Source organism: Mesoplodon bidens (assembly GCF_964165515.1).
Source record: "Mesoplodon bidens genome assembly, chromosome: 5".
NCBI classification, from domain to species: domain Eukaryota; kingdom Metazoa; phylum Chordata; class Mammalia; order Artiodactyla; family Ziphiidae; genus Mesoplodon; species Mesoplodon bidens.
In genome coordinates this window covers 78,460,414-78,486,609 of record NC_138161.1, presented here as the reverse complement: position 1 = coordinate 78,486,609, position 26,196 = coordinate 78,460,414, and the positions used below count along the sequence as shown (strand labels likewise).

At 36.1% G+C, this 26,196-nt stretch overlaps 1 protein-coding gene across 2 annotated transcripts in view; it reads left to right on the top strand.

Annotated features, from left to right (window-relative positions):
- Positions 1-26,196, top strand: part of IFT80 (intraflagellar transport 80) — a 110,973-nt gene that overhangs the window by 64,037 nt on the left and 20,740 nt on the right. For both annotated transcript variants that reach the window (XM_081234301.1, XM_081234300.1), the window contains 5 exons: positions 2,010-2,189; positions 12,448-12,566; positions 16,329-16,403; positions 20,111-20,274; positions 25,361-25,425. In XM_081234301.1, coding sequence (XP_081090427.1) covers positions 2,010-2,189; positions 12,448-12,566; positions 16,329-16,403; positions 20,111-20,274; positions 25,361-25,425 — 603 coding nt within the window. The remainder of the gene's footprint in view (positions 1-2,009; positions 2,190-12,447; positions 12,567-16,328; positions 16,404-20,110; positions 20,275-25,360; positions 25,426-26,196) is intronic.

Genomic DNA, 26,196 nt, shown 5'->3' with positions numbered 1-26,196 from the left:
GACTTAGAGCATTAAAAGTCTCTTTAAAAGCACAAATGATAAGCACAGGGAATGTAGCCAGTATTTTATAATAACTTTAAATGGAGTATAATCTAAAAAAAATTTGAATCTCTATGTTGTACACCTGCAACTAATATAATGTCATAAATCAACTATACCTCAATTTAAAAAAAAAGGACAAATGATAAATCTTTTTGATTTACCAATAAAAATTATTAACTTTACTGATTGGACAAAATATAACCCTGTCCCCTCAAATTTAGTAACTATTCAAGACTCCTTCTCTGATGATTTGCTTGTGCTTGTATTTTTTTTTTATTACTAGAGTAATCGCAAAGAGGAAGAAATCATTTAATTTTTTAGAAGGTAAGAATTTAATATAACTTGGGTATCATGGTTCATGTGGACTCTGAAAGAAGTCAGAGGAATATGGGGTGATGATAATATCTAAAATTTCTTTTCATTTTCTCTTCTTAGGATCGGGCATCATGAGTTCTTAGATAAATATTTGTATGTTTAATTTTAGTAAGATTTTTCTGGGTGATCCGGTTCTTTGGGTATTTTAAAATCATGTTTTAAAGTAAATAGTTTAAAAATGTGAATTTTATGTATATATATTTATGCTGCTGATGAAGCAAAGCTTACAGTTCATTACCTTCTTCATAGTAACATTATCATAGTCTTTTACTTAAGCAATAGTTAGAGATTTGAAGGGGGATGGGAAGGAGTTGACAAAATGTGTCAGTGGGTAGTAAGAGTCATACAGCCTTTTTATTGGATATGTGAACTTTTACTGGGAATTTAAAGTCTTGTTTTATAGTAGTGTGGATTAGTGAATTTTTTCTATATTTTTTCTATTTTCTCCAAATTTTTTGTCAGTGAGCCCATAGCTGATAATGAATATTAAAACAAACAAACAACCAATGTAGAACAAAAATAAATGCCCACCCAAGGGCAACAACAACAAAAAATCAAGACTTAATTTGACTGTAGTCTGTAAGGTTAAAAGAATGGAAAGAGACTATAAATAAATTTAGTCAAATAAATAAATCAGGGCTTCCCTGGTGGCGCAGTGGTTGAGAGTCTGCCTGCCGATGCAGGGGACGGGTTCGTGCCCCGGTCCGGGAGGATCCCACATGCCGCGGAGTGGCTGGGCCCGTGAGCCATGGCTGCTGAGCCTGCGCGTCCGGAGCCTGTGCTCCGCAACGGGAGAGGCCACAGCAGTGAGAGGCCCGCGCACTGCAAAAAAAAAAATTAAAAAAAAAAAATAATAATAAATAAATAAATAAATCATCCATCTAGTAAATATGTATGTTTCATCTGAAAGAATGAAAGAAAATGCATATAATACCATCTTTGAAAAAGTTTTTTTTTCTTACTGTCTTATTCACACACACACAAGAATCTCCTTTTTCCAGTTGATGCTTATTGATATTGCTAGATCGCTTTCTCAAACAGATTCTAGAAGAGGTTATACTTAACTGCACTGTGAGAAAAAGAAAAACGAAAATATCTATTTACCTGTACTTTCATGGTTTAAGATATGTGTTTTAGAGGTGTTTTAGTTACATTGTGTGTTTAGTTTCAGTTTTTAGTGACACTACTGAAATATTGTAACAAATTTTTAGATGTGTGGACTATAGAGATCCTTACGAATTAATAGTAAGATGTCTTTTTTTTCCTACGTAATCTTTGTATTTACCCGTTTAGTATTAACTGCTTAAAATTAAATGATGTAAATCAAAATGGTGTGGGTGTTTTGCAGTTCTTGAGCGATTTCATACTCTTTTATCATATTATGTATTCTACTGTATACTTTAAAAATCACATCTATATCTTCCATTTCAGTATGCTATCATTTTATTAAGAAAAATATTTCTGAATAATTCTAGAATAAAGACACATTCTTTAAAAAAAATCATCCTAGTATGTTAACATATGCTCAATTTGAAACTTCTTTAAAATGTTTTTGAAATAAATTGATTCTATTCTTGTTCTTTCTTCCCCAGTGGTCATATGCTTTAGAAAAGCCCAACACTGGCAGCATATTTAATATTACATGGTCAATTGATGGCACCCAGATCGCTGGAGCCTGTGGAAATGGACATGTTGTTTTTGCACATGTGGTGGAGCAACATTGGGAGTGGAAAGATTTTCAAGTAACATTAACTAAAAGAAGGACCATGCAGGTATGATTATGTTTCAGGTTGATTAAATCTTCTTCTTTTCACATTAGTTTACAATACAGAAAATGGAATTATCTTCATTAATTATATTTAAATCAGGTTTATAAAGATTCAGTCATACTAGAAATATTTTAACTATAGCATTAGTGACTTTTTCATGACATTAAATAAGAACCTCTCACTGACGTAGAATATGAGTGCCCATAGGTACTGAAATTATGGTGTTGAGGCAGGGAGGAAATTGAGGCCCCCTAAACCTGAGATTCTCTGCCAAGTTTATGGTTAACCTCTCTATCCAAAACATTATTCCCTTTCTTGTCCCTCACCTGTTCCCCTCAAGGTTCAGGAGTATCAAAGAAAAGAGGGCATTGAAACTGAGCAGGACCATGTGGGGCCCTCCCTGGTACAAAAGCCCATATCTTTGAGTTGTTCTACAGAAACTAAGAGCCCAACCCAGCTGGGGGATGGTGACTACATGCTTGACCACAAGCATGTAGACCCCAGACTGGTTGGAACCAGAAGGTTGAGATTCCAGAAACATCACCCTGTTACCTCACCACCAACCAATCAGAAGAAAATCACATACCCTGCAGCCCTCACCCCAAATCTTAACTTTAAAAACTCTTCCCCCAAAACTGTCAGGGAGTTTGGGCCTTTTGAGCATGAGCTGCCCTTTCTCCTTGCTTAGCCCTTGCAATAAAGCTTTCTGTGCTCCAAACTTCAATGTCTTGGTTTGTTTGGCCTCACTGTGCCTCCGGCACATGAACCTGGGTCTGACAACAGGGATAGTGAAACTTGAAGCATTGAGGGAATATGTGGATTCAGTTGAGGAAGAAGGAAGGAAGCTGTAACAAGTTAGATTTAACTGCTGGAGCTGACCTCAAGGCAGATGTAATAACCTGCTGATCACTGTCAGGGTTACATTATTTTATTTATAATTGTATGAGTTTATTTAACCTGATTAAAAAATATTTTTTTCCCCTTTTAAGAATTACCTAAGACAAGCTAAAATGGGAAAAAGTTAGTTGATGAAAGTTAGGAGGAGTGGCCAAAGACAATGTGTTGATGGCAAACTCTCTCCCAAAGGAAAGGGAACTCTATCTTCTTCCTTTCTTTCTCCTGTCCATAGCAGTTGCCTCTATCTTCAGTATTCCGAATTCAGATGATTATAATTACTATAAAAATTTGAGGGACTTTCCTGGCAGTCCAGTGGCTAAGACTTCGCCTTCCATTGCGGGGGTGAGGGTTCCATCCCTGGTCGGGGTGGGGGAGCTAAGATCCCACATGCCTTGCGGCCAAAAAACCAAAACATAAAACAGAAGCAGTATTGTAACAAATTCAATAAAGACTCTAAAAATGATCCACATCAAAAAAAAATCTTTGAAAAAAATTTTAGAAGCATGTATCTTGTGATTTCTTGGATGTGTCTGTTCAGGTATTCTTTAGACTAAGTATCCAGATTTTCACAGACAATCTGGATAATGGTCACCAGATTGATAATAATTAGGTACCTTATACATTTTCTTTGTTCTACTTTTTTAAAAAAAATTTTTGGCGGCACCTTGTAGCGTGCAGGATCTTATTTCCCCGACCAGGGATCGAACCTGGTCCCCCTGCAGTGTGCTGAGTCTTAACCACGGGCCCTCCAGGGAAGTCCCTCTACTTTCTTTTTTTTTTTTTTTTTTCGGTACGCGGACCTCTCACTGTTGTGGCCTCTCCCGTTGCGGAGCACAGGCTCCGGACGCGCAGGCTCAGTGGCCATGGCTCACGGGCCCAGCCGCTTCGCGGCATGTGGGATCTTCCCGGACTGGGGCACGAACCCGTGTCCCCTGCATCGGCAGGCGGACTCCCAACCACTGTGCTACCAGGGAAGCCCCCTCTACTTTCTTATTTAAAATTTTTTTAACTTATTATGGATAAATTAAACCACACAAAAATAGAATAGTATAATGAACCTCTATGTACTCATCTCCCAGCCCTAACAGCCATCAACCCATGATCAAGCCTGCCCCATCCATGTCCGTATCTACTTTCCCCCTCCCCCAATTTTTTTTTTTTTTTTGCGGTACGCGGGCCCCTCACCGCTGTGGCCTCTCACATTGCGGAGCACAGGCTCCGGACGCGCAGGCTCAGCGGCCATGGCTCACGGGCCCAGCCGCTCCGCGGCACATGGGATCTTTCCGGACCAGGGCACGAACCTGCATCCCCTGCATCGGCAGGCGGACTCTCAACCACTGCGCCACCAGGGAAACCCCCCAGTTATTTTGAAGCAAATTCAGGTATCATTTCAGCTGTGAAGTTTTCAATATATACAGCTAAAAGATAAGGACTCTTTTTAACATACCCACAATACCATTATCATACATTAAAAATGATAATAATTCCTTAACGTTATCAAATATCCAAGAAGTGTTCAAATTTTCGATTGTTTCCGCCATGTCACATTTTTTAAAGTTTGTTTGTTTGAATCAGAATCCAGAATGGTTTACATGTTGCAATTGGTTGACATATCTTTTAAGTTTCTTTTAGTCTGTAGATTCCCCTTCCATCTCTATTTTCCCCCTGTGGTTTATTTGTTGAAACCAAATTGTTTGTCCAGCCCCACAGTGTGGACATTGCTAATTGTATCACCATGGTGTGGTTTGACGTACTTCTCTGTCTTTTGTATTTCTTGTAAATGAGTGTTTGGATCTAGGTGATAGTGTAAATATATATTTTTGTTAGTCAACCTGGGAACCAAAACATTATTTATAGTATTGTGTCTATGACAAAGATGCATTGTGAGTTCTAATCAACTGATTTGGGGACACACTTTTACTCATGTAGTGCTTGGTGGCTAGCTAATATAGTATTGCCTTAATTTCAGAAATGCCCCAAGATGAGAATATATTCAAAAGAGAAGTTTTTCTTTCATAATAAAAAGGAATCATCCTAGAATTAGAGGATTTTTACATAAGATAAGATGAACAATGGAGGTTTTTAAATAGCTTATCTAATCCAAGTTGTCTTTATACTTAAAGTTTGCAAATAATCTTTCAAAATTTTAGGGCTAGAATAGTATTTTTATTTTTGTAAAGGGGTCTTACTCTCTCAGTGATTATGAGACATTTGTATTGCATTTTTGCTAAGCTGGGTCTATTCATAGTTTTTTCTTAGAACAATTTCATTTATTTATTCAATGCCCTACTTGCCAGGCATTGAGCTAGGCAATGGGAAGTACAGCTGTGAATAAGACAGGTTTGGTTCCTGTTCTCATGGGACCTCCTAGATTAATATGTTGAAAATCTTTTGTTTTTTCATAAATTCATCTCAAATTAATTGAATGAAGGTAAAGAATAAAGAAACAAAAGAAATTTATTGGTCCATGTGAAGTCAAGAGATGGGACTGATGAGGCTGTACTGGATCCAGAGGCTTAAATAAGGTCAACAGGAGTTCCATCCTATTTCTTCCTCAACGGTCCTTTTTTCTGTATTGGCTTCATTTTCATAAATGCTGTCTCTCTTTTGCGGCCTTGGTAGCTCCAGGCTTACATTCTACCAACTTCAAGTCCAACAGAAAGAGTGCTTTCCCCTCCAGCCCCTTACTAATTACAGCAGAAGTCTCAGCATTGGATCTCATGTGCCAAGTCTGGGTCAAGTATGTTTCGTTGGGAGGTGGAGGGAATGATGAGTCAACCCCATCTAAACCACTTAGTCACTTAGAATAATAGGGGGAATGGTTTCCCAAAGGAAAACCAAAGCATATTTACCAGAAAAGATAGCATTTGATTCTGGGCAGACAGAAACCAACAGATATCCACTATAGTCTATCTCTTTTGGCTGTTTAGCAACCATAACTGTATTAGTTACCGATGGCTGCATAATAAATCGCCTGAAAACTTAGTGACTTAAAACAGCAACATTTATTATCTCTCAGTTTCTGTGGGTCAAGAATCCAAGCATGGCTTAGCTGGGGTTTCTGGCTCATCGTTTCTCACAAGGCTGCAATCAAGGTGTTGGCCAGGGCTTAGTGGCACCTGAAGGCTCAGTTGGGGAGGATTTGCTTCCAAGCTCACCGATAAGGTTGTTGGCAAGATTCCATTTATCAACGTCTGTCGAATTGAGGGCAGTTGACTGGAGGCCACCCTCAGTTCCTTGCATGTAGCCTCTTCGCAGGGCAGCTCACAACTTGGCAGCTTTGTCAGAGCAGTTACAAAGGGCACAGAGAGTGTGAGCAAGACGTAAGTCACAGTTTTTTATAATCTGAACTCAGAAGTGTCATCTCATCACTTTAGCCTCTTTCTGTTCACTGGAAGCAAGCTACAAGGTCCAGTCTACACACAGTGGAGAGACTTACATAAAGACGTGAATACGAGGACATAGAAATCACTAATCCCCTTACAATCTACTCACCACGCATACTTTCCCTTATTCACATGTATGTATAATTCAGAAGTGCACTACTTAACTTTGCAGCTATTCTATATGCAACTGAAAACAAACCCATCCCCTCTAAAAGATGATAACCTAGACTAATCCAGTCATTCCAGCTCCAACTCTCTGGTCTGGAAAACTATAAATAAATGCGAATTTTAATTATTCTCCTCTCCCCCATATTCCCAGTTTATAATGACAAAGGGAAAACAGGGCAGCTGCAATGAAATTTGGAAAATGGGAGAAGGGAAAACAACGCGCTGTGATTACCAGGTTCCTAGCAAAAACCCAGCTGGCCAGGAATATCTTGAGAACTCTTTTTCTTAGCAATAAAGTTAGTTGCTTGGTTAATTTGGCAACTCTAGATTGCCTTTCTGGGAAGATTTCCCACTTGGGAGGATTCCCTTACTGGGGTCCGTACATTTTAGCAGCTCACTTAACGTTGTTGTGAGGTGGAGCCACAGATTGCTATAGGGACAACAGTCACAACTTTTTGCTTGCCTGGTTTAGAGTTTTACAGTTTTCTTAGAAGCTTGGTAGACTTGGTTGATTTGTGTTTTGTTAACTCATAAACCAGAGATCATGTTGAGTCCTAATTATTAAATCTAGACCTTGACCTGGCAGTTGCTACCTGGCAATAGGCTTCATTGCCCTACCTGTCTCTCTGGACCTCAGCTTTTATATGATACAGTAACCTAGAGTGAGACGGTTTCTTAAGTTGTCCCTTGTCTCCAGGCTGAATCCCAGTGGATGATTCTTTCCAAAAGGGATAGTTGATGTCTTTGCTGGGAGGAAGCACCTAGGAGGGAGAGGGTACAGGTGGAGGAGATGAGGCATTCCTCAGGTCTCAAGTTTACCATTTTCTCTTTCCTGCCTCTCTCACTTTAGCATGGGGCACAGCTTTGGCTTTTAATCATTGCCATAATTCAAGATTATTTGATTCTTAGTCACTCTTATCTCCTGTAAAGATAAGAGTTAAAGAAAGAGTGATTTTGATGATTAAATGAGATACTGTATGTAAAACAAAGATAAATGGTAACTATGGCTATATCTATGTTTAGGATTAAATGAGTATTTGGAAATGGAAACAGAATTTTTGGACTTATGTCAGTCTGAGAAGTCTAAATATTGTGGTCAGATAGAAGTATTAGGTGATACAAGTATGAGCAGGTTAGTCCTGAAGCTGCCCTGAATTGAACAGAGTAAATGGGTGCATTTTAAAATTCAGCACAGGACATTTCTGATGTTGGATTCACCATAGCTTTGAAATTATAACAGCAATTATCAGTGTGTCTTTTGTTTATTATCATGGCCAGGATGTTTTATTCCTGTTCTAGTGTTCCAGATTCACAAAAAATAGAATTCCCCCATGTGAAGCTTTAGGCCAATATGAATTTTAAGAAGTCTGCCTATAATTTGAGTAATGACAGAGGATTATACGTCGGATTTTTTAAATATTGAATTTTCCTAAACCTGTGTTAACAGCCAGTTTATTTCACTGGGTATCATGTTGCTATAAAGAAACGACCATATAACTCCCTTTAGAAAATTCTATTTCATTCCATTAGCTTTAAAATGCTTCTGGGAGAAGATGGCATTTTGGACCTCTTAAAAAGTCTCTGGGAGCTCAGACTCCTGGTGAAAATGGTATCATAAGTTCATACTTGGAAGGATGAGACATACATTTGGCTCTAAAGAGATCAATAATTTATGAAGTATATTTTTAAAAGAGACTTATCTGGACTCAAAAATAGGATAAACATCTCTGTGGACCAGAAATGGAATAAAAATGCAGAGTGTGGAGGGAAGCCTCCAACCTGCTTGACTCCTGGTTCAGAAGCAGGGAGGCAAAGGCAACGCAGAGAGGGGCACCTATAGGCTGATGAACCTGAAAGGACTCGAAGTGAGACAAGTGGCCAGATCCAGTCTCTGTCAGAAATCAGAGCATGGGGTCTGTGGTATAGCTCTCTTCTCCCCTCCCTGAAAGAAAAACCTAGAACAGCCTAGGATTTAAAGAGAGACTCACAGGTTCACCACCTACAGTCATGGTTTGCTCAATTCTAGGGGGCCCATCACTTAGACCTAGAGTTGTGCAGTGCACAACCTGCAGCATGTACCTGTGGCCTTGCAGACAGAGCTCAGCCTTATCACTGAAAGTACACTTCACATTTTTATGAAAAAAAAAAAACAAACCTGCTGACTCCTGAGACCAGTGTTTCTCCTACAGCCTTCTTAAGTAGAGGTGTTTTTCTTCTTTATGTCAAGTATTACTGGGTCTGGGGGTCGGGTAGTTGTCCCCTTACCCCACATTGCTGATTCCAGACCACAATAACTTCTTCTTCCGTAAAGAACTCCAGCTCCTTTGAAGCACCTGCCATCGGACTACTCCCCTTTTGCAGTCATTTCCCCCACTCTTCGAAGAGTGAAGCAAACATATCAGTGTCTTTTTCTTTACCACTAGTCCTGGCAACACTCTTTTTTATTAAGACTTAAAAAAAAAGTCTAAAAGATAGGAACTATTTTTATTTTAACATAATCATAGTGATATTTCACTTTTCTCCAGTTGTCTCCTACGTCTATCTACAGTAACAGGTCCCATTTCTCCAATTATTTTCTCTCTCTCTCTCTCTCTATATATATATATATACTTTTTAACATCTTTATTGGAGTATAATTGCTTTACAGTGATGTGTTAGTTTCTGCTGTATAACAAAGTGAATCAGCTATACATATACATATATCCCCATATCCCCTCCCTCTTGCATCTCCCTCCCACCCTCCCTATCCCACCCCTCTAGGTGGTCACAAAGCACCAAGCTGATCTCCCTGTGCTATGCGGCTGCTTCCCACTAGCTATCTATTTTACATTTGGTAGTGTATATATGTCAATGCTACTCTCTCACTTCGTCCCAACTTACCCTTCCCCCTCCCCATGTCCTCAAGTCCATTCTCTACATCTGTGTCTTTATTCCTGTCCGGCCCCTTGGTTTTTCAGAACCTTTTTTTTTTTTTTTTAGATTCCATATATATGTGTTAGCATATGGTATTTGTTTTTCTCTTTCTGACTTACTTCACTCTGTATGACAGACTCTAGGTCCATCCACCTCACTACAAATAACTCAATTTCGTTTCTTTTTATGGCTGAGTAATATTCCATTGTATATATGTGCCACATCTTCTTTATCCATTCATCTGTCGATGGACTCTTAGGTTGCTTCCATGTCCTGGAGATTGTAAATAGAGCTGCAATGAACATTGTGGTACATGTCAATATATATTTTTATAGTTGGTTGGTTTGTATCAGGAACAAAGTCCCATACTGCATTTAATTTGTCTCTTCAATCTTTTAAAATCTGGAACAATTCCTCCTCATTTATTTATTTATTTGTTTGTCTACAAAACCAGGTCATTTTTTCTGTTGAATTTCCCACAATTTCCTGTTTGCATCCCTGTGGTATGATTACATTTAAGATGTACATCTAGCCCCTGTATTTCCTGTAGACTGGTTATTAGATATAGAGCCTTGATAAATATAAAGAATACTTTGTGGGTGATGCTGTACAATTCCAGTTGCAAGACACATGTCTGCTTGTCTCTCTTTTAATGATGAGATTTATCAGTGTGTTCAGGTGTTATAAGTCTGATTCATATGTCATATAGTTTCCCATTAGGCTTTTACTTTAATATTTTTAGCAGCCATGGATGGTACTTGTTTAGAACCATGTTTCATCAGGAGTTGCATCTTGTAATTCTATCATTCCTTCTGCATTTATTAGCTAGAATTCTTCTGTAAAAGACTACCTAATCAACTCTTTGTTACTCTGAAGTGAGACAAATTCTGAATTATTTTCCTTTATTTACCAGTTTTCAAATAGCGAATTGATTTCCTGGTATGCCCAATGAGTTTCTTTGTTGTTGTTGATGTTATCATTATAAACTTGCAGATTTTAACATTTTTGATATATTTCAATCCATTGCAGTCATTATTCTTTCTAATGCTCGAATGGTTCCATCTTTGGCCATTTGACTCCTGTGTTCTTTTGAGATGATTTCAACAGCTTGCTTGCATTTCTGACAAGATGTTCCAGGTGTCTTATATTGATACACTTCCTGTCCCAGACTTGAAATCCACCATTTTTCCAAGAAGGCCTTGTTCCTTTTGGAGAGGAATGTTATTTAGAGACCATGATCCAGGTTCTAGGTGTGCTCATTGCTACTGGTTTGATCATTACTTCTAGATAAAATGTATCTGTTTTTGACAGATAAAAATATATCATGAGTGTATACTGAGGTTTCAAGTTCAGAATTCAAGATTATGGAATTTTACTCTTGATTTTTTTATTTGCAGTTCTTTTCTTTTACAAGAAAATTTTTGTTCTTAAAGACATTAATATATCCTAGAATATATCCTAAAATATAGTTTAAAATAACAATCTCAATATTATTCTAATAATATATTATTGAATACTGTTTTACATTTTTTGTTTTTTTTAATATAAACAAATCCATATATCTTCATATCCTTCCCTTTATAAGATAAAAGGTATAATACTATACACACTGTTTTCCATCTTGCCCTTTTTTGTTTTACAATATATTGTGGAGGTTGCTCCATAGATCTTACTCAGTCCTTTTTATAGCTGTATATTATTCTATTTTGTGAATGCAGTTTATTCAAACTATCCCCTGTTGATAGATATTTGGGCTGTTTCCAGTCTTTTGCTGTTACCAATAGTGCTGTATGTAGTAATAGCCTGTGTATATGTTAGTTCATAGTTTTGCTTGTTTATTTTGGTATAGAATTCTAGAAGTAAGATTGCTGGGTCAAGGATTATATGTGTATATAATTCTGCTATCTCTTGTCATGGCAATAATAGTTTGGTGGGGATAGGAGTTGGGGAACAGGTAATAAAAACATAATATGCCTTGTAGGTATATTTGAAGAAGTACTTAGAAGAAGTTTGACTTTATCTTCCTCTTTTTCCTTCCATACCCTTTTATTCTTCATTAATACTATAATTGTCATGTTAATTTAGAAAGATGATAACATTTTGAGGGGAATTTAAAGAAACACTAACTTCTAAGTAAAATTAATCTCTTTTTCTCTAACTTTCACCTCTTACTATAATGTATTACCCATTCTGGTAAACATAAAAACTTCAAAAAACTTTAAAAAATAAAAACTTTATCAGTTAACAAACTTCTGTAATAACTTTGACTATCATAGGCAAGTTGCCATTTGTTAGTTGGTGCTTAGCTTTTTTATATATTATCTCTGTGTTTTTATGCATGGAAATACTTTCCACCCCTCTGCGCTCCTTGGCTTCGTCACTATGTAGTTGGTTTCTTTACTAACACCTCCTACTCCACTTTTGATTTTTAAAGTTATTATATTTCTTTTCTTAGAACTTAAAATTTAAAGTAAAACCTAACCCTAGAACCCCTAAAATTTAAAAAATATATTTCATAAATTATTGATCTCTTACTGTTTTGGGCAGAAATCACGTAATCTCTTTCCAGCTCCTATGTGCCATACTCCTTTGACTATATATCTCACTGTTACAGCAGTTTTCACCTTGTTGCTCCACTGCTACATCATACAGATTGGCTTTCATGTTTGAAATCTCTATACGTAGATCTTTTTCTACTTATTTCTAAGTTTTCTGTGTCTGTAGTTTTGTTGGTTGATTTTATACCCAAATCTTATGCCTGGTTCCTATTGAATTCTTCTTCTTTCTATGATTAGATAATCAAGAGTGCATTGAAATTTGTGTGTTTGCTAACTTATCTAATTAAAATTTGATGTATTTTAATGTTGTTTGTTGGTATTTCATTTTCCCTTGTTTAGGTTCGTAACGTTCTTAATGATGCAGTGGATTTACTGGAATTCCGTGATAGAGTCATTAAAGCCTCTTTGAACTATGCACACTTAGTTGTTTCAACGTCTCTTCAGTGTTATGTGTTCTCGTAAGCATCTTGCATTTCTTTAAAATCCAGAGTTTTGTCTGTGAGGAGGAATTTATTTTCAAGCTTTCATATTAACATGGTTTGGTTTAAACTTAACTTTCTCAAAACCTTGCCTATCTTGAACTTACTACCAACCAAGAAGTGATAAAAAGTAAGCTATGAGTAAGGAAAGTAGATCTAATAAAGTTTGTGCTTCAACGGTTAATAATCACTTTTATAATACAAAATACCTTCTCTGAGATAATGTTTACTCTTACTTTACTCATAGCTCTAAGGACATCAGTGTAATTTGACTTCAAAGCCCAGAGAAGGTTAGGAGCATCTGATAAATGATGGGAAAAGGAACCACCTAACCACTGGCGAGGGACAGCTAGCAGCCTGACAGCAGGCTGAGATGTTCAGTAAGGACACAAGGTGGTGTTCAGGCTTAATATCATAGTCCAGGGTAATCATAAATGTTCATATTGATAATCCAGAGTTGTCCAGAAATGATGAAAGAAAATATGTTCAGTATACTTTGTATTAAAAAAGCAGGAAATGACTCAATACATCCAAGAAACTTGCACCTAAAACTTTAAAAACTTACTTGGTATTTTTATGTAACTCAGTGTGTGCTGATAAATATTGAACTGGCTTTCTGGAAACAAACCAACCAACCAAACAACCTGATTTGCAGTGTTAGCTCATTTCTATTATATATATACTTCTACCATGGCCAATTTCAAGCTACCAATATGATGTCACAGAATTAAGAAGAGATGCACAGTGGCAAACCATTGTATAGAATTGCCACCATATAGATAACAATAGGTGTAAATAATCTCAAGTGCATAGATAATAGTAAAATGTAATAAAATAATCTGGAAGTGATCAGTTTGAGTATTATCTTTGTTTTGAATATAATTTGCTTAATTATGTTTATATATTTTAATTTTAAATAATGGCTTTATCTAACAGTTGGCTTGCAAAATTCCTGAAAATATAACATTTGGTACAAACTAGCTCTAGTTTGCCACCAGTTGATTTCTCAACTCTCCAGAAAACTCAAGGAACCACTATGACACTTTCAAGAGTTGTGAATAAAGATTTTTTTTTTACATTTTGTGCTTATATTTATAACATTATGTGGTTATAGTTTAATCATTGAATAGAAAATTGAGGGTAGAGTATGTATGTGTCTTATTCACCACTGTATACCCAGTACGTGTAGTAAGTACTTAAATAAATAAATATTTTGAGATGAATAAATGAATTGAAAAATATAAAGTGTACTGTTGTCTTGGTAAGCTAAAGCTCAGTAATACAAAACACAAAGGTATCCTAAAATTTAGTTAACAGTATCAGTTGCTACAAGTATATATTACAAATAGTCACTCACTTATGTGTAAATCTGTTACTAATCAGAATCTGCAACTTAGAATAACAGCCAAGCCTGGAGTATTGAAATGGGAGAAGCAAAGGAGAAAGGGGATAAAGAAATAAGCAGCTCAATTTTACATGAAAATTTTTTTCTTACGTGAAAGAGAAGGGAGGCTTTGGGTAAAGTCAAGAAAGCTACCAAGTTAAACCATTGAGGTATAGGAAAGGGACTATAGAATATGAGGAAATCTCACAGTCACTTAGTGCACATGGGTTTTGAATAATTTCCATGAGGCTGAGGAAAACAGAGAAGATTTCCTCAGTTTAGGGTTTGGTTGAAGAAAGGTAGGGCTCTTAACTGCCCTAAACGAGGGATTTATTCTACTAATTTTAATGGCAAGGACATAATGTTTGAATCTGTAGGATTGGTATCATTATGTGTTACTTGTATTAGAGAGGTTGCTTTTTAAAATATTTACCCAAAGTTTAGAAGCTGTTATTTAATTTTTTGTCGCTCTACCTTTCTCATACCAGTTAGTATGTATCAAAATATTAAATTGCTTTTTTTCTTTTCTGATTTAACATTACCTCCCTTCTCTTGTTGTCAAGACATTTATGAAGGTACAAAATATTTATTAAAGTGAAATACGAGGGAGCAGTAGTGGGAATGAAGTAATGCTCTGGGACCCATCATACTGAAATATAGTTCATTAAATTAAAAATACCTAGTATTTTAGATAATAACAACTGTTATTTACTGAGAACTATTATACTATCTTTTATGTTTATGATCTAATTTACTCTGTGTGTTGCATATTATTATTATTATTCCCATTTTACAAAATGAAGAAACTAAAGGGCGCAGAGGTAATTAAGTAACTTACCCTAGGTGAAATTACTTAACTTCTTTACTAAAGGAAGAGCTGGGATTTGAATCTAAGTTCCTAATAACTGTTGCCCCTTTTTTAGTAATAAAAATATAATTTTAAAAACAAACATGCAAGCCGTATACTGGTTTATATGAAAAGAAGTTCCAGACAAAGAAAATCATATATGAGCATTCTATGTTAAATTTTCATTTGATTTTTCAAATAATTGTATAGAAAATTCTCTTGTTCTGATTTAGGGAGTTTATATTTCCATGTCATATATATATATATATCAGTTGTCATAAATCTCAGATATTTTGTAAGGGGACATTAAAAAAACCTCATACTCACTATTCGTATCAGCTCTCTTGACAAAGAATGAAGGTTAATTCTGATGACTGCTTAAATGAGCGTGCTGTGATATTTTTTCTAAAGTACAGAAGTACATGGCTTTATCATACCTGTGAACCTCTGACTTACTAATTATTAGTAGTGATTTACTCACTGTTTGGCTTTATGCATGCATTTACTTATTGAAATGGGTATCAGGCTCTGCATTAGCCAAGGTTAATTTCCCCCAATTTACTGCAACCTTCCCCTTCCCCCCATCTCCTGGATCAATATGAGATTTAATCTGATTTAAAGAATTGGTTCTATGAAAATAATTGAGAGAAATTCAGAATATATAGGAGTAATAAAACATTTTAAACTATGAAACACCTTTGATTATTTGGGGATGGGTTTTTCAGTTTGTAAATGTTCTCTCCACCCATCCTTATCTTTGAATCATATTACATCATAAAAATCATAGGAGTTATTTTTTCATTCATTCATCTGTTTATTCAATAAGCATAGTCATAGCTTACATTAATACAGTATTTTACAGTTTACAGAATGTTTCACAGAAATCTTCATTCAGCTCAACATTTACATTGGGAGACCTGTAGGAAAAATTGTTCATCATGTTATTGTTAGTATAGTTTTTGTTTGTTCAGTATCTACTATGCAGTAGGCAGTTAGCTAGATGCTTTAGGTAAGTCATCATTATCTCCATTTTAAAAATAAGAAAACTGTTCTTTAGGTCAAGCTTATTAAGATCATATGGCCGACAGGTGGTGAAACCAGATTTCTAATCCTGATTTGTCTAGCCAAAACCCCATCCTCTTTTCACTATACTATGCTGCTACTATTTTTCAAAAGAGAAACATTAGATGACATGCCCAATCACAGAGCTAATAAATGACAGAACTTGAACTTATGATTCCTCAATTTGCATATTGTGGCTCCTAGAATAAACATTTGTTGAGTACTTACTATGTGCTAGGTGCTAGGGACACAGAGTCTGCTTTCTAGTCAGGGATACAGACATGTTAAGTGAATAATTTCAGAACAATGTACCAAGTGCTGTAATAGAAATATATACAGAGTTACTGTGAAACTAAAGATACTTCATTTTAAATGAGTACCCATCTACTTATTAAAAAGTATTTGGTATTTCAAGTGTTAATAAATATCCATTTTATTTGTCTTTCAGTACGAAGAACTGGAATACACCACTTATATTTGATCTCAAAGAAGGAACTGTTAGTTTAATTCTGCAGGCAGAAAGGTAATTTGTTTATCATGTTTCACTATTGAATTTGGGGTTAAAATATTTTAAACTGCAGTAAAGCACTCTTTAAAGCATGCCATTTACAGAATGGTACATTTGTCACTTGGAATCAATCTGTTTCTACTATTTATTTTAAAAGAAAAAAAGTAAGAGAATAAGCTCTTAGATCAGTGGTTCTGAAACTTTTTGGTCTCAGAATTTCTTTACATTCTTAAAAAGTTATTGAGGGCTATATGTGGGTTATATATATTGACATTTACTATACTAGAAATTAAAATTGAGAGATTTAAAAGGTCTTAATTTATTTAAAAATGATGAGAATAAACTTATTACAAGTAAACATCAGAGTAATGATGAGAGAATGAGTGAAACAGGCCAATTACTATAAGATGGTTTTGACCCCATTGTTCCTGTATTTTCTATTCTCTTCTGTTTTTGTTTTTAAATACTGGTTGAAACTCATTAATTTTATGAGCTACTATTAGGCTGTGATATGAAGTTTGAAAAACAATATTCTCTACCAAGACTTTGTGTATACAGGACTAAGAAACTCTGGGTCAATTAACTGGAGTAAAGTAGGAGTAGCTATTACTCAGGAACCCACACTTTTCCATGAAAGTTATCAGTCTGTCAAGTACAGTGACACCCTACTGAATCAGAGATCAGAGTTAGATAACTACAACTCAATAAAACCAGGAATAAAGTATGAAAATATAATCAGCAATTACCTAAGATAGCTACCCATGAAATCTTTTCACTAAAACAATTTACTTTATTCCTCATCCCTTTACTCACCACTAGGCAGCTCTTAATAGTGTTATTATCAGGTTTTCTAGCCCATAGTCTTTTTTTTTAAATAAATAAATAAATTTATTTATTTATTTATTTATGGCTGTGTTGGGTCTTCGTTGCTGCACCATGGGCTTTCTCTAGTTGCGGCGAGCGGGGGCTACTGTTCGTTGCGCTTCGCAGGCTTCTCATTGTGGTAGCTTCTCTTGTTGTGGAGCACGGGCTCTAGGTGCGCAGGCTTCCGTAGTTGTGGCACGTGGGCTTAGTTGTTCTGCGGCATGTGGGATCTTTCTGGACCAGGGCTCGAACCCGTGTCCCCTGCATAGGCAGGCGATTTTTAACCACTGTGCCACCAAGGAAGTCCCCCATAGTCTTTTATAAATAGCAAGCCAGAAGAGGAATACTGGTGAGTTGTTAGAGGCTGGCACCATGACAGGAAGAAAAGTGACCACCTGGCAAGGGAGCATGAGAAAACTAAAAGCAGAGAACCGTGTAGCTGAGTAGCATAATTATTCTGATGCACCATCAGATTCTCGTGAGTATCAAAGCTATCAGTTACATAGTTACTGAAGAGTATGGTCATCATATTGATGACCTTGAGTGATCAAAAAAATAATTGTGTCAAATTTTCTATCAGCTGTTTAATGAAGTTGAACCAGTGATTTGTTTATTTATTTATTTCTGAAATTCTTTTTACTTGAAACAGTTCCAAATACATTTACTTCTTTATATATTATATATTTATATATTATATATATGTATGTTGAATATGCTGTTAATTAGTAAAGGCATATGTTAATGGCATAAATGATTAAGTAATTAAAGAATATTTTATTTACTGACCATTGCTGGTCTTATTTGTACATTTAGAAATGTTTGCCCCTTGAAACAGTGTTTACTCACAAGGAAGTTAAAGCTTTAGTATCTTGTTTAGAAGAGAAAATGCTTTTAGTACTGAGACAAAGAAAGAATATATACTAATATGATGTGTCACTTGTCAACATTAGCAAATACTGTTTTCATACACTAATGTGTAAGGGCCAAACCCTTCAATTAAATAAGCTACACACCAATACTCAAGTATTAATTTAATTCAAGTGTACATATTTGGTATTCATTATATACTAACTTTTTGTTTGTTTTGATGTTTATTTTCTATTTGTTTCCATAGCAAAAAAGAACAATTAGCAATTCTTGAATCAAGAAATAGTTCTGGGGAATCCCCTGGAGGTCCAGTGGTTAGGACTCTGTGCTTTCACCACCGAGGGCCCTGTTCAATCCCTGGCTGGGGAACTAAGATCCCACAAGCCACCTGGTGTGACCGAAAAAAGAAAAAAAAAGTTCTGAATCAAGGATATTAAAGTCTTGAACATAAGATTTTAAAAAGTAATAATGTGTTCAGCATTGAGGAAACAGGCTCTCCAATATAGCAGTAGTACGAGTGTAAAGCAATACAACCTTTCAAGGGGCAGTTTAACAATATATGTTAAATTTTTAAAAGTATATGCCCTTTGATAGAATTATTTCATTTTTAGAAGTTATATTGTACTAAGGAAATAAGTAATGTAAACATACAGAGATGTGTATATACTTTAGACATTCTTTAAAATAGTGAATAATTTGAAATAAAATAAGTGTCCATCAGGAATGAGTTAAGTAAAGTTAAGGTGTGTCCGTACTTTGCCATAAGTTATCTCTATGGAAGTAGGAAGATTGCAGGAGATCTTTTGCTTTCTCGGTATTGTTTGAATTATTTTTTGCAATGTTCATAAATTTTGAAAGAAAAAAAATAGCAGCCATAAAATATTTACATTTTGACTTAATAAAAAATAAACTAGGGCTTCCCTGGTGGTGCAGTGCTTGAGAGTCCGCCTGCCGATGCAGGGGATGCGGGTTCGTGCCCCGGTCCGGGAAGATCCCACATGCCGTGGAGCGGCTGGGCCCGTAAGCCATGGCCGCTGAACCTGCGCGTCCGGAGCCTGTGTCCCGCAACGGGAGAGGCCACAACAGTGAGAGGCCCGCGTACCGCAAAAAAAAAAAAAAAAGGGCTTCCCTGGTGGCGCAGTGGTTGAGAGTCCGCCTGCCGATGCAGGGGACACGGGTTCGTGCCCCGGTCTGGGAGGATCCCACATGCCGCGGAGCAGCTTGGCCCATGAGCCATGGCCGTTGAGCCTGCGTGTCCGGAGCCTGTGCTCCGCAACGGGAGAGGCCACAACAGTGAGAGGCCCACATACCACAAAAAAATAAAAAAAATAAATAAATAAATAAACTATACAGGACGCTATGCCTTGAATAGAGCGGTCAACACAGCAAATGAACCAAAGTCCCTGATACAAAAAATGTGTTTTTAGATATGAACACATTTACTGATGGTTACCATATTGTTTTAAAGTCAAAACATCTTATGTTAATAAATGCTGGCTCTGGTGTTAATTTTTGAGTCATTTTCACTGTTTAGGACTTTAACCAGTATTTAATCTAATTTAGTGCTGTAATTTAATTTTAATGATCCTTACCATAACCTTTAACTGTGAAATATGTATTAATACTGTTTCATGAAACAAACAGCTTCTGGCATTACAAAATCACTGAATTGTGAATTACAGACTTTTTTATTGCCATTGTATAGAGATGCTTCTTTAGTAAAGGAAATGAATTACAATTATAATATTAATGGGCCTTTTCATTTTTTCTTCTCCTACCTCCATGAAGAAACAAAAACCTAGAAAACAAACCAAACAACCAATGTTGACTTTTCAGGTTGTTTTTATATTTCATTCTTTATATGTTTATGTTTTACTATTGTTTTAATTGTAAGATTTAGATTTTTCCAAAGCATAAACTATTTTCTAATATAAAAATGAAATTATAGTAAACTCCTATTTGAAAATATATTTTTATTCTTTATTCTTTAGACATTTTCTTCTTGTAGATGGTGGTGGTATCTATTTATATTCTTATGAAGGGCGCTTCCTTTCCTCTCCAAAATTTCCTGGAATGAGAACAGATATTTTAAATGCACAGACGGTCTCTCTGAGTAATGATACCATAGCAATAAAAGACAAAGCTGATGAAAAAAGTAAGTACATTTTTATAATTTTCCATGAAATTTGTTAACACTGTAAATTTTTCATCAATTAACTTCATTTTCTCATCTATTATTATGTTAACTTTATATGAAAGAATTATGAGCTTCCTAATTTGTTCTAAGTATGAATCAATTAAAGAACTAAAGTTGTCATATTAGTCCCAATTGATGGAACAAATAGATATTGGCACAGCATCAAAGCTTGGTTGTAAGGAATAAATCTTATATATTCAGTAGCTGTTGGTATAGAGTTTGAATTCAAGACTGTGTGTCCTAAAAATGTATGTAATTTTTAAGTTTATTGATCTTTTAAACTATTTCCTTTTTCTTTATTTAGTAACATGGTAAATATTGTGCTTCATTGTACTATTTGTTTTGCTTATATATATTCATATTTTTATGTTTACATATTTTTAAACTAATGAAGTAGAAGAAAGTTATGAATAATTTTAAATTTTCATATAAAAATCTAGGCCACATTAGTGTTTATAAATAAATATGAATGTGTCAGGTGTTTTGGAATTCCATAGTAGAGTGAAACCATTTTTTTAAGGCAATGCTGTATCAGAACATGTATCCAACAAATAGTATTGAGTGCTAACTGTATGCCAAGTACTTTTCTAGAAGTTGAGGATACAATAGTGCATAAGACACACAAATAAACAAATATAGTCAGCCACTGATACGTGCTGTGAAGAAAATTAATGCAGGATGAGGGAATGGAGAATTCTAGAGGTGGGGGAGGGGAATGACCATAGGACAAGCAGGTGCAAATGGGAATTGTTGGCACATAAAAGGAACTGCGGGGGGCTTCCCTGGTGGTACAGTGGTTAAGAATCCGCCTGCCAATGCAGGGGACACAGGTTCGAGCCCTGGTCCGGGAAGATCCCACATGCTGGGGAGCAACTAAGCCCGTGTGCCACAAATACTGAGCCTGCGTGCCACAACTACTGAAGCTCACGTGCCTAGAGCCTGTGCTCCACAAGAAGAGAAGCCACTGCAATGAGAAGCCTGCGCACCGCAGTGAAGAGTAGCCCCCACTCGCTGCAACGAGAGAAAGGCCTGCATGCTGCCACGAAGACCCAATGCAGCCAAAAATAAATAAATAAATAAATAAAATTAAAAAAAAAAAAAGGAACTGCCAGAGGGCCATGGGACTTAGGTCAACACGAGCAAAGCAGAGAGTGGTAGGAGAAGACAGAGAGATATATAAGTAGGAGCCAGATCATGTAAAGACTTGGCCATGGTAAAGATGTTGGCATGAGAGAGTGGAGGCAAGCATATTACCTTAGGGTTTTTCCTGGATGAATGAGATGAAAGATGGGGAACGAGGAAGTTTAGAGGAGGTCCACAAACCCAGAGAGTTCTGTTTTGGTCATGGTAAGTTTAAATGCTTCTTAGACATCCAAGCAGGGTTGGAGAGGAAACAACAGGATAAAGTCCAGGGCTCAGGAGAGAGTTGGGGACGAAATATAAATGTGGGAGTCATTGGTGTGTAGATGGTGCCACGATACTACATGAAATCACCTAGGAAGTGAGTATAGACAGAGAAGAGGACCAGTGACTGAGCACATCAATATTTAGAGATGGGTAAAAGGAGAGGAGCCAATGAGGTAAGAGTGAGAGTGAGATATCCCTAAAGGCTAGTGGAAAGATAGTAAATAATTGTTATTCTCTGTTAATAAATATTGCTGAACAAACATTGTTCATTACTGTAACATGTTACAAAAAAAATAGTCTGACCTGATTGTTAATTTTGTGAGGTCATGCCATGGAAGACCTAATTCAGGATCTAGAAAACTGTCCCACTTTTTAATTTTCAGTACTTTCAGATAGCATCACCTCTCATACTGGTAGGAAATATAATTCTCCTAAATAGAGCTATTCTCTCTCTTTATGCCTTAGGCTTTTTCTGAGAGAGGACATTTGGTAATTGTTTTGTTTTTAAAGGACTTCCTTTCTGGCTAAATGAGAGGAAAGAGAATGAAATGAAATACAATAGTATCTAGATAGTGGACAGATTCAAGATGGCTGTGTAATTGTTAATAATAATAATTTGGAAGTCAGATTTTTGTCTTCGGTAAACTTAAATTTGAAAATCCCAGTGATCACTATGAACTTTCTATACTTTTCTTATTCAACACCACATATTTTATTTTTATTTACTTATTTAAAAATATATTTATATATCTATTTATTTATTTATTTGGGTTGCACCAGGTCTTAGCTGTGGCAGGCGGGCTCCTTAGTTGCAGCTCCAGGGCTCCTTAGTTGTGGGTCGCCGGCTCCTTAGTTGTGGCATGCGAACTCTTAGTTGTGGCATGTGTGTGGGATCTAGTTTCCTGACCAGGGATCGAACCCGGGCCCCCTGCATTGGAAGCTTGGAGTCTTATCCACTGCGCCACCAAGGAAGTCCCAACACCACATATTTTAGATAGAAACTATAACAAAGTATGTATGTTTCCAACTGAATATACCTTATTCTGAATTTTTCTACAGTTATTTCACATCTGAAACATATTTCATTATTCTTTAATCCTTTCATAATTCATAGAATTTTAGAACCAGAAAGAATTATGAACATTTTCAGAAATATAGATATACCTGCAAATAAATTATGCTTTACTTACATAAACTTTGATTGTTGAACAAAATAGTCTTGTAATTCCATCCTGCCATAAACAGAAAATTTTAAAAACTAAAATAAAATTATTGTAGAACTGATACAAAATGAGAAGGAAAATATTTTCCTTATGTTTAAAGAAACTGCTATTTATTGAAGGCTAGGTAGAGATATAGGTTAACAATAGAAAGAACAATTGAAGTACCTGGAATCTTTAACCTGTAAAATTTTCTTTCAAGGGGACCATCCATATATGAGATTAGTAGTTCCTTCCTAACTTGGGAGTTCCTTTACAGGCAGGATTCTTTGTACCAAGCACAGTACTCTTATGTGCTCCATAAATACATGTTAAATGGATTTGAATACCCCTTACAATGATTGATTAAGTAGTAGAGGTACTGCTTTTGACTTCCTTCTTCTCCCCATCCACCTTGCACAGATGCTCTATGATGTTAGTGTGGGTGATTTGAAACAAACATCTGGGTATAGCGGGGGAGGAGAAGTCAGAGAGCAGTTACTTATGCTTAGAAGCAACTCTTTCAGCTTCCAGCTCCTTAGTTGTCCTTTCTGCCAGTTTCAGTTACATATTAAAATTAAAATACAGGTTCAGCCTCCCATAGATCAGGGCCACTTACAGTTGTGGAAATTAGATAAGTTCATCCATATACCTCCATCTTTTTATAATATGTGCAGTCAACAAAAGGATGGAAGGCTTTTTTTCTTTTTTAAGTTAGTTTATATAGCTATGAAAATAACTGGGCTTAGTCATGCCCAAAGCATTTTTTAAAATGGAAGCAAAATTTTTCTAAGTTTTGATTCTATACTTAATTAAAAATTCTATGACTATTTTTCTTTTTCATTTCTTTCAGCAAAATTGGTGATTTTAGAACATAACTTATTATAAAGACATGATTTCCTCTGTGAATACAGCCAGTGACCTCAAACTTAACATCCAAAGGTTTACTAACAGCTATAAATCATATACTAAAAGTGTGATCCTCTGGAATTTAAATATCATGTTATACATATATTAGCATTTTTATGATCTGTATAAATTGTCCAATTTTTTGCTGACTACACGTGTCACTTCTGTCTTTTCAGTTTTGTAATTCTATGTGTGTGTTCAGTCATATGAAATTACTCTATTTGGGATGAATCTTGAGCTGGAGTAGTTTGGGAATTACTTAAAGAGAATCACCAAAGCACTAACATTCTTTTTAAAAGAGCAAAGAACAGCTGGCAATATGGCTGTCATTTATGAGACTAGGAGAAGCCTGTGGTGAAACAGAGAAAGGGACAGAGACAGTTTTTGTTCCTGGCTTCTTCAATACAATATCTACTGTAATTTTTACAACTTGGCCTGCTAAGAACATCTAACATGGGGTTGGAAACAGAGAACTTTGAATTATCATTTTTTAGATAATGATTGATGTCATGAAAATAATCCAAGAAAGTATATAGCATGAAAAGGTGGCCTAAAACAAAACCTAGGAAAAAGGATCACCAAAGGAGGAGGAACTAGCAAAAGAGAATTAGGGATGGTCCAAAATAGGAGAGAATCAGGAGAAAACAGTTTTTTTTGTAGCCCACATAAGAGTTTCAAGAAAGAGGATGGTCAGGAGTATCCAGTGCTGCTGGGAGGTCAAGACTAGAAGTAGATTCTTGAAGACTGAAAATAGACTCTTTGATTTGGGAACATAGGGGTCTTTGGTGATCCATGCAAGAGCCTTTACATCAGTGTAGTGAGGTTGAACATCAAGTTGTAATAGGTCGAAGAGTGGCTACATGATTGAACTCAATTTCCAACTCCCCTTCCATTTCAGGGAGCTGAAAGTCCAAACTCTATAATCATGTTCTTGGTCTCTCAGGTGACCAGCCCCTATCCTGAAGTTATCTAGGGAATCACCAAGAGTCTCTCGGTTAGCATAACAAAGACACTCCTATCACTCAGAAAATTCCAAGGGTTGATGAAGACCTGTGTCAGGAACCCAGGACAAAGACCACACAAATTAGTTATTACACATTAGTGTACCGACCACAGGGAATTGAAGAGTACATAACACATTGTGTGGTTGTATAGTATGCACTCAACATATTTTTCCTTTGTAAAATGATTGTCTGGGTTGTTATGTTGGTCTAAATCAGAGTTATGAAAATTACAAGCTACATCCAGATTTGGACTTGCCACTGTTGATTCTATGGTGCGGTGATGCCATACCATTAATAACAATTCTAATTAGGGAATGTATGTTTTAGGAAGACGTATTCAGTTCCACTGAGAAATATGACCTCATTACTAAGTAGGAATTTGGTGCTGCTGCTCTTCTGTGCTGATAGGTGTGCTATGGTCCGAAGAGCTAAATAATTTCTCATTAGGATTATGATAACTCCATAGAAATTTACTAATAAAAATTCTAATGTAATACATTAACTAATGCTTTACTTTTTTTCAAGTAATCTTCCTCTTTGAGGCATCAACTGGAAAACCACTGGGAGATGGGAAGCTTCTTTCTCATAAGGTAATGGATATTAGCTATTTTTAATGTAAATAGCCATTTACTTTTTTTTTAATTAATGTTTTCATTTTAAGGAGGAAAACATGGAAATTAGTTTTATATTTAAAACCAGGTGTGTTCTATATAGAGTATTTTGCCTAAAATACCATAAAGACTAAACACGAGTAAATTCTGTAATAGAAAGCTGTATTTGCAAATTAACTGAATAAAAGAATCTGACTTATATGTTTTTTGTTCAGGCTCTTCACTGCTTTTCAATAAAATGTTCTATCTTGGTTAAACTTTTAGCACCTATAGAATCAGTAAATAAAAATGTGTTTATACTTCAAAACAGCTTGTAGTTTTCCCATTAACCTGTTTTTTTAAAAAAATAAATTTATGTATTTTTATTTTTGGCTGCATTGGATCTTCCTTGCTGCGCATGGGCTGTCTCTATTTGCAGTGAGCGGGGGCTCTTCTTCATTTTGGTGCGCAGGCTTCTCATTGTGGTGGCTTCTCTTGTTGCGGAACACGGGCTCTAGGCACGTGGGCTTCAGTAGTTGTGGCTTGTGGGCTCTAGAGCACAGGCTCAGTAGTTGTGGCACATGGGTTTGGTTGCTCTGCGGCATGTGGGATCTTTCCAGACCAGGGCTCAAACCTGTGTCCCCTGCATTGGCAGGCGGATTCTTAACCACTGCGCCACCACCAGGGAAGTCCCCATTGACCTGTTCTTAACCAGCATTTTCTTTAGATTTTAACCTGTCAATACAGTTCCTTTCCACCAAATAAGTAACT